This window comes from Leopardus geoffroyi, chromosome A1 (genome assembly GCF_018350155.1).
Source record: "Leopardus geoffroyi isolate Oge1 chromosome A1, O.geoffroyi_Oge1_pat1.0, whole genome shotgun sequence".
In the NCBI taxonomy this organism is placed as follows: domain Eukaryota; kingdom Metazoa; phylum Chordata; class Mammalia; order Carnivora; family Felidae; genus Leopardus; species Leopardus geoffroyi.
This window is the reverse complement of record NC_059326.1, coordinates 197,390,378-197,403,000: the sequence shown is the minus strand read 5'-3', so window position 1 is coordinate 197,403,000 and position 12,623 is coordinate 197,390,378. Positions and strand designations below refer to the sequence as shown.

At 50.9% G+C, this 12,623-nt stretch overlaps 1 protein-coding gene across 9 annotated transcripts in view; it reads left to right on the top strand.

Moving 5' to 3' along the window:
• The window catches only part of ABLIM3 (actin binding LIM protein family member 3), a 111,470-nt gene that overhangs the window by 57,130 nt on the left and 41,717 nt on the right, over positions 1–12,623 (top strand). For all 9 annotated transcript variants that reach the window (XM_045437637.1, XM_045437650.1, XM_045437618.1 and 6 more), the window contains 2 exons: positions 3,591–3,717; positions 7,513–7,606. In XM_045437637.1, coding sequence (XP_045293593.1) covers positions 3,591–3,717; positions 7,513–7,606 — 221 coding nt within the window. The remainder of the gene's footprint in view (positions 1–3,590; positions 3,718–7,512; positions 7,607–12,623) is intronic.

Genomic DNA, 12,623 nt, shown 5'->3' with positions numbered 1-12,623 from the left:
AGTCCTGAATTTGAACTCAGGGTGCTAATTCTATCCCAGGTGTGCCATTGCAACTTAAGGAGATAGGACTCATTGCTAGAATGTGGCCACGAGAGGATGCAGCTATTCAGACAAGACGTATCAGAGAGGTCGGGAATTGTGTGATTGGCCACAATAGACCTCACTCCATGGAGTCTACAGGGGAATCTGATCAGTGGATGACCACATCCAGCAAGGAAAAGTGAAGCGAGAGGAGTGAAGGAGAGGAGGGAAACTGTAATTGTCTTGAAATATTTAAAGGAGGGGCACCTGGGTGGCTCAGTTGGTTAAGCGTCCAACTCTTGGTTTTGGCTCAGGTCATCATCTCACAGTTCATGAGTTTGAACCCGGCATCAGGCTCTGCAATGACAGTGTGGAGCCTGCTAGGGATTTTCTCTCTTCTCCTCTCTCTGCCCCTTCCCTGCTTGCTCTCCTTCCCTCTCTCTCTCAAAATAAATAAACTTTAAATAAATATGTATTTATTTATATGTTACATAAAAAATAAATATATATATAAATAAATGTATATATATAAATAAATGTATATATATATTTATATATATAAATAAATGTATATATATAAATAAATGTATATATATTTATATATATATAAATATATATATATATTTAAAGGAAATGTCAGGTGGCAAAAGAGGTAGGTTATTCTTACTGCATAAAATAAAGGGCTTCACAAGGAGTCCAATCTCAGTCTCCATAAAAAGAAGGCAGTCGTGACGAGAAATGACAAGTGTCGACGAGAGTGTGGAGAAAAAGGGACCCCTGTGCACTGTAGGTGAGAATGTGGACTGATGCAATCCCTGTGGAAAACAGAACAGAGGTTCCTCAAAAAATTAAAAATTGGGGCACCTGGGTGGCTCAGTTGGTTAAGCGTCTGACTCTTAGTCTCAGCTCAGGTCAGGATCTCACGGTTCGTGAGTTCGAGCACCACATTGACCTCTGTGCTGACAGTGTGGAGTCTGCTTGGGATTTGCTGACTCCCTCCCTCTGCCCCTCCCCTGCTTGCTCTCTCTCTCTCTCTCTCTCTCAAAATAAATAAACTTAAAAAAAAAATTTTTTTAATTAAATGTGGAACTTCCCTAGGATCCAGTAATTCCCCTGCTGGGTATTTTCCCAAAGAAAACAAAATTACTAATTTAAAAAGATACACGCACCCCGATGTGTATTGCAGCATTATTGACAATGGCCAAGATATGGAGCAACGCAAGTGCCCATCGACTGATGAATGGATAAAGAAGATGTGGCATATATATACCGTGGAGTGTTACTCAGCCACAAAAAAGGAATGGAATGTTGCCGTTTGCAACAACATGGATGGACCTATAAGGCATTATGCTACGTGAAATAAGTCAGAGAAGGACAAATACTGGATGATTTCACTTATACCTAGGGTCTAAAAACCAAAACAAATGAATAAACAAGCAAAAAAGCAGAAACAGACCCATAAATACAGAGAACAAGCTGATGGTTGACGGAGGGGCGGGGAAGGGGGGATGGGCAAACATGGGTGACCGGGAGTAGGGGTTACTGGCTTCCACTTGTGGAATGAGTGAGTCCTGGGGATAAAAGGCACAGCATAGGGAATGTAGTGAATGGCGTTGTAACAGCGTTGTACGGTGACGGATAGCGGCTACGCTTGTGGTCCCATAGCACCAGGTAGGGAGTTGGTGAATCGCTGTGTTGTATACCTGAGGCTAACGTAACATCGTGTGCCAATGATACTTCAATTAAAAAAATAATCAGATACGAAATAAAAAGGGAAGTAACAAAAGAAAATACGAATAAACCTTTATGTGATACGTATTTTTAAAAATCAAAATCGGAAAAATAAAGAAAGCAGGCCTGACAGTTTTGCCTGTCCAAAGGCAAAGTGGGCTTCCGCAGAGGGGGTGAGCTTCCCACCACTGGAGGCAACTAAGCAGAGGACGGTACCCACCTGTCAAGAATGCTGTAGATTCCTGCGTTAGGTGGGACTGTGACCAACTGCTCTGTGAATTCTGAGCCCCTGTGGAATTATGTAACCCTATCACGGAGGCCCACAGAGACGCGAGTTCGGTATTTGACCCCTGAGCCCCCAGGTTCTTCTGTGCTGAGCACGGGCAAGTCACTTCTATGAAGTCATCTCTAGATGATTACATTCCAACATCTATAATTATTGGGATACAAGCGGCTAGACTTATTCCAGGCGTGAAGGCAGGAAAAGAGACCTCAAAACCATTCTCCCAGTCCCCAGAAGCAGTTTGCAATCAGAGACCCTCCTGCCCCTAGTCCGTGCTAAGGATGTCGGAAAGGCTCTAGGTAGCCAAGAGCTCAGAACTGTGGGGGCTGCCTCCTACAGGCCTGTCATCAGGGCCCAGTCCCTCCCCACAGTTAGCCGGGCGCACCCCCTTCCTAAACAGGCAGACACATCATCTTCTCTCCCAGGACCCGCTCCCAGCTGGACTTGAGGGTTTCCAGCCAGCCTCTCCCAACTTGATGTGCAGCTTCTCTCCTCCCCACGGCTCCAAAGTATGCATCTGTCTTGTGGCGCCAGTAGGGAGGCTTGTCCTCTGGTAAACTTTGCCCCATGACCCTTTCCTCGTCCAGAATGGGACATCCGGTCGGGTAGGCTGATTTCCCAGCATCTCCCAAGTACCTCGGACGCTGGCTCCATTTCCTGCCCCTCCCCAGACACCGATGGAGCAACAGGCAGATGCCTGGCCCCCACATTCTGTGGTCCTGATGCCCGTTCCAGGGGAATCAGGATAGAGAGTGAGGGCACCGCTCCGGTTTGGGACAGTCCTATCACAGTCTTTAATCCTTGGAGCAGAAAATGTTTGACATATAAGTATGTTGGAGCGGGGCCAGTCGTGGTAAATTCTGTCCTTTTCTTGGGTACCGTGTGAGGTCCGCTCCTTCGTGCGTGTTCAGCAAATATGATTTGAGTGCCTACTATGTGCCCAGCACAGCACTAGGCAAGAGAATAGATTTAACCACAAAACAGAGAGGTTTGTTAAATAGATTTAACCACAAAAAAGAAGGTCCTTGCCCTTGAGCACACAGCCTCAGGGTGGGGAAAATTAGCCACTAAGCTTATCCCTGGAGCGCTGCGTCTCAGCCGTTACTGTGCTTGGAGATCTAGGTCAAATTCAGTAGGTCTGGGTGGGTCTGAGACGGTGCACGCCTGTAAGCTCCCAGGTGATGCTGATGCCGCGGGTCCCCCAGGTCACGGAGAGCAGCCTGCGTGGTTACCTGCTTGAGGGCAGGCGGGAAGCAGGGCAGGCTCCGTCTGGTTTTGGATGCACAGTGGGCAGGATGACAGAGAACTTTCTGAAGGAATCCTAGGATGTCTTTCTCCCTCGCGCCGAGACCTCTTGTCCAGAGGCCAGGGCCCCAGCGGCCTTTGCTTTTACCTGGGAGACCCCTGGACAGGTGCCAGGACCAGGGTGTCCACTGCGGAGAGAAAACCGGCTTTGGGGGGGGGGGGAGTGGTTCTCCTTCACCTGGCTGGAGAGGAGGGCCGCGGTCAAGGGGCCCAGGATGTTTTGCTCAGTGGCGTCCTCTTGTCTTTGCAGACTGTGCCGGGTGCAAGGAGGAGATCAAGCACGGCCAGTCGCTCCTGGCGCTGGACAAGCAGTGGCACGTCAGCTGCTTCAAATGCCAGACCTGCAGCGTCATCCTCACGGGGGAGTACATCAGCAAGTGGGTGTCTCCCCCCTCCCCGCCCCAGCTTCCGCCCCCCCCCCCACCATCCTTCCAGCCTGCCCCCTGCGGCCTTTGCCCCGGGTCTCCAGTAGCGCCTCCCTCCACTTGCATCCAGCCACCACACGGCCACAGCCGCAAACAGCATCTCCCCGACCCTTGGGCCCTTCCGTGGTGTTTCCTCCGCCCGCGATGCTCTCCTCCCTCCCTGACGTGCTTGTGCCTCCCCTCCCACTGGTCTGGCGTCCCACACTGTCTCTTCAGAGGTGGTCTCATGCCCTCCGTGCCCTGTTTGTGTCCTTCACACAGGCTAACACGGTCTGCAGTTATCCATTTATCCATGTCAACTCTTTAATAATGATACTAATATCAGCTACCACGTATGGAGCTTTTATCGTGTCCCAAGAATACACTAATGGCTGTGTACGGGTTATCACATTAAATCCCACAACTACCCCCACGAGGCGTCCAGCCCATTTTAAAAGCTGTGAAAACTGAGGCTTGGGGGAAGTAAGTAACTTGCTCCATGATTAAATTGAATGTCTGTCCTCACCAAGGCAGGGACTTTGTTTCAGCCACGGCTGCCTTTTTAGCATAGTGCCCGACCCCCCGGCCAAGGATACAGTTGTTGAATGAATTTAATCCATGAGATGAGATACAACGGACACACGAAGCTATCAGGAAAGAGGGCCCAACCCCCAGTGCCTGCGCGGTGTGGCACCAGTCCCCTGGCCACTAGACCCTAGCGACAGCGTTTACATACTCAAGTACCTACAAGAAATCGTGGCCGCAGGCCCTGACAGCTTTGATGCTCTGTGACCCAGACCCTTCTGAGGTGCCATTGTGACCCACTGCTAGGACATAGTGAGCACGTCAAGTTGTAGCACGTATGGTTTTTGCTGTCAAGAGAGTGATAATCCAATAAGGGAGATAAACTATATACATAAAGAATTATGACATCAGCAGTTCTGTGATAGGGAGCTCAAGAGTTTTGTTGTTGAAGACCCTTCAGATCATAAGTGACAGAAAACCCAAGTCGAACTCATTTAAAGCAAAAATGAGAGTTTATTGACTCAGAAATGGGAAAGCCAGAGGCATACTGACTTCGGCGTGGCTGAATCCAGGGACTTAAAGATGTCGTTGGCTCTTTAGAAGTGCCCCTCTCCCCCACCTCTCTCTCCCCCACCCCTCTCCCAGCTCCAGCTTCTTCCGTGTTGGATTTATTCTCAAACAGGCGCTCCCCAAAGAGTAGCAAAGGTAATCACCAGCCACTCCAGGCTTTCATTCTCCCAGCTTAGCCAGGCCGGCAGAGAGAAAGAGGCCTCCTTCCCAAGGATTCCGGCAGAAGTCCCATGGTTGCCCTGATTTGGCCACCCTTAGGACACATACCCATGCCTGAGGAATCGCTGGCCAGGAGGATGTGAACCCTAGAGCCAGAGACCAGCCCTCCGTGACCCACAGTGACTGTGAGGGGCAAGGGGTGGCCCCCAAAGGAAACCCCAGGCGAGGTTCTGGGCAAAAGGGGGCACGGATGCTACCAGAGAGCCCTGTCTGCCGGAGGCCCAAGAACAGGGCTGTGAATATTCAGAGAAAGAAGGGATCACTTCAAAGTAGCAGGGAGTGAAATCTGGAGTCCGTGAGAGCTTCATGGAGGATAGTGCTATTTGAGCCAGACCTTGGAAACAGGGGTAGGAATGGAAAATGCAAAGAAGGAAAGCTGGGAGGCAGAATGCCCGGCCTGGGCAAGGGCAGGGTGGTGCCTGACACGTCCATCTTGTTGGCCGGAGCTCAGACGCGTGCACATGTGAAGCAAGGTCCGAGGCTGCAGAGGTGAGCTGAGGTCACGTCACCCAGAGCTTTGAATGCCATGTTAGTAGGAGTTTGGCATCTCGCTGTGTGCTTGCCAAGTAAGAAGTGCCCTTAAGTGAGTCACCAGCCAGGAGGCCTTGGGTCTGTGCGCCCGAGTGAGAATTCTTTAGAGGTGCAGGGTTTGCCCAGAGCTCCTCTCAAGGAGGCCCAGCCCTGACTGCCCGTTGCACCTTGGGCCTCTGAAGCCTGCCCTGGGCTCTTCATTTGTCTGCTGGCAGAGTGGCAGGTGCTTAGAGGCACTGTCTGTGGCATCGATGCCCTGGTTAGAAGCCCAGCCTGCATGACTTTGGCAAGAGACTTCACTTCTCCAAGTCCCGGTTTCCTCACTTATCAAAACAGATAAGAAGACCTACCTCATTGGGTCACGCAAAGGCTCAGGTATCAGTGCTTCGTACGTAATAAGTGTCTAGTAAATATTAATTTTACCCTCTGCCTCTCTTTAGAATCATGCATATTTCAAATTCCCTAAGGCCTCCCAACCCGTGGGTCCAAATGAGGCAGGGTTGGCATTTATACCCAAAGTTTGCTGGCTCATTTTACCCCTCTGCTGACACATGACTTTATCCCCCCTGCAGGGTCACCTCCCACACCCACGGCGTGCGGAAAGGTTGGCAGGGGTGGGAGGAGGCTTGTCTCCTGGGCCCACGAACAGCAGTCTGACCTCTGGGCTTTTCTGGGCCTGAGTCCTCATTGCTGCCTCTCCTTCAGGGGAACACAGCCTCCCTGCCACCCAGGGTGGGGTCACAGCAGTCCCAGCATGGCAACAACTTGGAGACAAAACAGTGACGTGCCTGTCCTTCAGGCCTCTCTGTGTGAGCCGGTTCTCTTATGCCCAGAGGTGGGGGAAATGGCCCTTTCTCGTCCTGGATTCATTAGCACTACACAGCTGTGTCATCAGATCTGGTCCTTAGATGCAGTGTCCTGTTGAAGTCCCCTCTCCGCACACAAAGTCCTCACTACAGGCCGGTACAGCTGAGCCCTACACGCTGGAGCCGTCTTTCAGTCCTCATGACGACCTGGGCGAGAAACCAGAGCGCCCGGCTTTGGATCCTGCTTTAGAGCATCTGCGTTGAGTTACTGAGTTGCCTCATCAACACAATAGGGAGACTGATAGTTCTGACTTCATAGGGCGGCCGGAAGGATTAAACGAAATAATCTATGTGAAACACCTTTGGAGGGCCTGGCACACCCCACGAAATAAATGTCAGTGGCTATGAGTAGTAGGAGGTAGTATAAGAATCATTAACAAAAATCCTATTACTGCCTGATAAGTTTTAAGCACCGGGTGAAAACGAAACACATAGGAAGTGCTTAAGGTAGTTTCCTGTTATCTACTGACCCGGGAGGACAGTCAGATGATTCTTTCACTGCAGGTAAAATTTCTTATTAGAAGTGGAGCCCTTAAGGCTATCCACAAAAATTGACCACATGGATTCCCTCCTGGAAAGGGCTGGGAGGAGGGTGAAGGCATTCCCCTTTATGCCTTTATGATGTGCCAAGTGCAACTATCACCTATTCTAAATACCATAAAACTTAATGCATTTTGACAGTACTTTTTTTCTCACAGCCCTTAGGGATAAAGAGAAGAAAGTGGGTCTGGAGAGCTTGCGGGGGGGGGGGGGGGGGGGGGGAGGGGCGGAAGGAGGACAGAAGAGGGGCACCCATGGCCAGCAGCCCAGACCAGTGGTTCCCAGGTGCGCTCGGGAAGTCTGCCGAGATGCAGATTCCCAGGCCCCCTTCCAGGGGTTCTCTGATTCCAGAGATCTGGGGGGGTGGCTGGGGAGTCTGCATTTTTGACAAGCTCCCCAAGTGTTTCTAATCTTGGCCCAGTCACCATTGGCTGCAGGTCCTGGAACCTCCATGTGGCTCCCCCTCGGATCCCCACACGGCCCAACTTCCTCTCCCTGTGTGGATTTCCTCTTGCAGGGATGGTGTTCCGTACTGCGAATCTGACTACCACTCCCAGTTTGGCATTAAATGCGAGACCTGTGACCGATACATCAGCGGCAGGGTCTTGGAGGTGAGTGGGGTTCAAGGAACTGTGAAGGTGTTTGCGTAGGATGGCCCGTGACTCCAAAAAGTCATCACTGAGGCCCCCTTCTTCCCTAGCCTCCCCCCCGCCCCCCACTGCCTCTACCCCGGCTGAGCTTGCTGCACGACTTGAGCAAATAACTTTGCCTCTCTGGGCCCTCCCAAAGTGAGAAGCCAGACAAAATTATTCCTGGTTCAAAAAACGCCGTGCTGGGAATATCAGTGGCTTCTCTGGACTCAGACCCAGATAGATTACTGGGGAGAGACAATTACGGTTTTCTTCCCAACCTGCTAAAGGATGGAAGCCAGTTTTAATTTTTTAAGCATTTGGTAATGTGCCGATTTAAGAACCGGCTTGTCTACTGGCTTGCTCCCTGAGCCCTGCTTTGGCTGGTCCATCACCATGGCAACAGCTCTCCCCTGCCTCTGATGCACAGCCTCAGCTCTGCCAGTAACAGGCAACGTGCGCCCCTGCCCGAGCTCCTATCTGCTGGCCTTCCTGGCCTTCCTTCCCACACCCTGTGAGCCCAGAAAACTGTCTTCCTATGGTTTGGGACCACCCACCTCGAGGAATTCAAAACAGGAAAGAGTTTGGTGCGAAGGAAAAACAATGGCGGAAGACTAGAAACAAGTGGGTTCTGATATTGACTCAACTGCTCCCTCATGCTCAGATTTGGGGTGAGTCTCTTTGCCTCTCTAGGCCTCAGTTTTCCCTTCTGACAGCGGCTGGGGGATGGCAGACGGCTCTTCCAGGCAGAATCGCGAATTCTGAGAACGCCGGTCACTTGGTCAGCGTTACCTGAAGTCAGCGCTTGTGTTGAGAAGGATTCTGCAGCCGCGTCCAGTCTCTGCAGGAAAGAGTGTAGCAACCAGGAAAGCAGGATCCACAGAGATGCATTGAAGCTGAGCCCCAAGGATAAGAAGGAGGCTGTCTCGTGACCAGCTGGGGGAGAATAGAGCTTGCCCCATTCAAAGAACAGAGGAAAAGGCCAGTGCGGCTGAATTATATAAATTGGGGCTAGAGAGGATGGAGTCTATCACACAGGACATATCGTATAGGGCTTTGTAGCCATTTAGGAGTTTGGATTTTAGAGTAAGTGCAATGGCAAGGTAGTAGAGAGTTTTTCATTTTTTTTTTTAATGTTTTTATTTATTTTTAAGAGAGAGAGAGAGACAGAGTGTGAGCGGGGGAGAAGCAAAGAGAGAGGGAGACCCAGAATCCGAAGCAGGCTCCAGGCTCTGAGCTGTCAGCACAGAGCCCGACATGGGGCTCAAACTCACAAACTGCGAGATCATGACCTGAGCTGAAGTCGGACATTTATGCGTCTTAGCCACCCAGGCGCCCCAGGTTTTAAACCAAGAAGCAACATGATAAGATTATGTTTCTAAAAGATTGTAGGGAGTCAGAGAGAATAAGCTAAAGGCACAGAGCTGACCAACTATTAAACCTTTCCAGGGAGCAGTAGGAGTGCGATGTGGAAGACAAAGCAAGACACAGGAGCACAGCTGGGGTGTTGGCCTGGATTTCTGAGGGCCCAATACCAGGGTGAGGCGTTTGTGTGGGATTCACTGGGCAATAGGGCTTATGCAAAGACTGAGCATGAGTGACCCACTTAGAGCTGCTCCTTAGAGAGGGCATAACGGACACGGGCTCCATTGGGAGGAAAGAAATAGAAGTGGGAGACCAGCGGGGAGGCCATGACGTCATGGGAAGGATTCAAGACCTACAGCGGCAAACAGAAGGAGCACCACCTACCTCCAGCATGATGGAAGTGAAATTCCCATCTCTTTGCTGCAGGGCAACTTGTAGACAGGAGGGTTGAGGGAAAAGAGGCCAAAAGTTGTACCAAAGTGTCAAGCCTGGATGAGAGGACGTCTGCTGCTGTCATCTGCGGAATGAGGGGTGGCAGGGAAAGCAGCTGATCAAGGCAGAAACACGGCGAGTTCCATTTGGGACAGGTTGTGATTGAAATTCCGAGAAGGTTTCAAGAAAGCGGTCAGAAATGTGGAGCAGAACTCAGGAACAAAGCTCCATCAGGCTTCGCAGCGTGGAGGGAATAATCTCAAAAAGGCTAGGATTTGAATAATAGTCAGCGCCGGGGGAGTCATTGGGATGGAGAGAAGGAGGGAGGGAGAGCAAGAGAGAGAAAGAGAGGGAGGGGGAGAGCGGGAGGGAGGGAAGAAAGGAGGAAGAAGGAGGAAGGGGCTGAAGGCAGCCTGGGGGAGTGGCCGCTTACAGGTGCACAAGGGGAGTGAGGTGTCAGAGAAAGAGGAAGAGCAGTCAGGGACGTGGGGGGAGAAAGGGACTTGGGCCACAAGAATACGGAGCTTCAGAAAGGATGGCGAGGTCGGCCAGTGTTGGTCAGATTCTGCGGAGCAGTTGAGATTCTGCGGGCTGAGAAGAAGCTGTGGAGTGTGGGGAAAGGTCACCTTCAGAACAGTCTGAGGTCAGCTGGATTATAGGAGAGAAGCGTCTGCATTGTCGTGGGGTAAAGGGCAGTGGGATGGGCGGTCATAAAAGCAGACTTTCTCGTTCGAGAGGGAAGACACTTGGATCACACACAGGGCTGCAGACGGGAACTCATCCCAGCATTTCCAAGCCACTCTGACACTGTCTGCGGCGGCGGCTGTCTTCTCCCTTGTGCTGCTGCGTTGAGCAGTTGAGCATCCCGGGAGCCTCCTCTCGGGCTGCTGGTGTAACCGGGTTTCGATTGATTCCATTTGTATGAGGCTCCATTAGCATCGTGGACGTATTGATTTTTTTTCTTAAAGCTGGAAGAGACTTTTAGCTATCAACTAGTTAGCCCTCCTCATTTTACAGATGAGAAAAGGGAGCCCCAAGACGTGTGGTGCAATCCCAAGGTCATACGCAGTGTTTCTGGTAGAGCCGGAGCTAAAATCTGGGACTCCAGACTCCTATATCCCACACACGTGGCCACAGCTCTCTGCCACTCAGTGGTCTTTGAGGTCATGTGATGTCATGAAATACATGGTTGGAGTGAAACAGAGTTGGATTCCAATGTTATCGCTTCCGGCCATGAAACCTGACACCAAGTCACTTTCTCTGAGACTTAGAGTCTTTATCTATCACGGCGAATACTACTGTTATTTAACTCCTGATGGATATGTTAGCATGAAATAATAGAAAATATATGAACTTCTCTCTGTCCCTGGTTCCCAGCACAAGGCTCCTAAAACTCGCAACCTCCGTAAGTGTTAACGACACCAGGAGCATCTTTTGTATTGATTTTATATACATTAATAGTATAAATATTAGTATTTGCCCTTGACCCTGGTTCCTGACACAGAGTTCCTAAATCTCTTCCTAAATCTGGGTGATAGGAGTGGCTTTTGTAATGAGGTGACTGCCGGTGGACTCCTGGAGAGCTTCAGGGTGGGGGCTGGACACCAGAAAGATCTAGCCATGAATAGAAGCTTGGAACTTTCAGGGCCACCTCGCATCCCCCAGAAGGGGGAGAGAGAGGGTCTGGAAACTGAGGTGATGATGGATCGTGCCTCTGTGATGGAGCCTCCATAAAAACCCCCAAAGGGTGGGGTTTGGAGAGCCTCCGGGTTGCTGAACACGTGGAGGTTCTGGGAGACTGGTGCACTGGGAGGGGCCATGGAAGCTCCACGCCTCCTCCCGCACCCCTTGTCCTACGAACCCCTTCCACCTGGATGTTCATCTCTACCCTTTGTCATCCCCTTGTATAATAAACCAGTAAACGTAAGTGTTCCCCTGCGTTCTGTGAGCTACGCTAGTGAATTATTGAGCCCAAGCTGGGGGGTCATGGGAACCCCAATTTATAGCCAGTCGGTCAGAAGCACAAGTGACAACCTGGGACTTGAGATTGGCATCTGCAGTGGGGGAGGGGCAGCCATGTAGGACTCAGCCCTTAACCTGTGGGGTCTGATACTCTTTCTAGGTAAATAGTGTCAGAACCGGTTAAGCTATAGGACATCCAGCTGGCGTCTCAGAGAATTGCTTGCAATGGAACCTCCCCCGCCCCCACCACACACACACACACATCTAATGTCAGAAGTCTTACGAGTGTGGTAGTCGTGTGAGAGTAAAGGACACGTACAGAAGTGTGTTTACAGTTAGTGAGGACTTTTTTGGTTGCAAGCGCAGAAACCATAATCAAATAGCTCAGACCAAAAAGGAAATTTATCAGCTCCCATAATAAAAAGCCCAGGAGTAGGTCTTGCTTCAGGCACAGCTGGATCCAGGGCTCAAACAAATGCATTTGGAGTATCCTACCATCTTGGCTCCACTGTACCCTGTGTGGGCCTTATTCTCAGGAAGGCTCTCCTTCATGATGGGGAAGTTGGACACCATTGGCCCCAGGCTTATATCCTATCAGACAGCATGCCCAGGGGGAGGAGAGATTCTCTTTTTCATAGCTCAGCCCGGGACTGGCTCTCACTGGACAATTTCAGGCCCATCTCCAAACCAATAACTAGGACCACAGAGTTGGGATACACTTGTTGGTGGGGTCTGCCCTACTTAACCACATGGACTGATGTGGAGAATGAGTAGTCCCACTCAGGAAAGGCCTATTCGCATGACCCCCAAGCTGTTTCTGGAAGAAGGGGGAAGGACAATGGCCAGGCAAAAATAACAGTTGCCCACCACAGGGCCCAGTGCATTTGCTGGTACACGATAGGCACTGAATTAAATCCCATCACCCCCTTTCCCATTCCCTCCCTAGGCCACTCCGCAGCCCCTTTCCTTCCTAGTCTCTGTCCTCTCCAAGGAGAACGACAAACGTGGTATCCTGGTACTGCCTTTCCTAACCTTGTGGTTCTCGGTCCTGTCCAATTTGCCCCATTTTTGTCCACTATTTTCTCGATTCCGGTGTGTTAACAGACAGAATGTCCCGTATTCCCTCGCTGACTTGGTTTCCCTTATGCTGGTGCTGGCTGCTCTGGCAGCCGCCCTCCCCAACTCGCTTCCAAGCTGTTGCTGAGATGTTGTGCACCCTCTCCCAGCCGGGGCAGGGTGA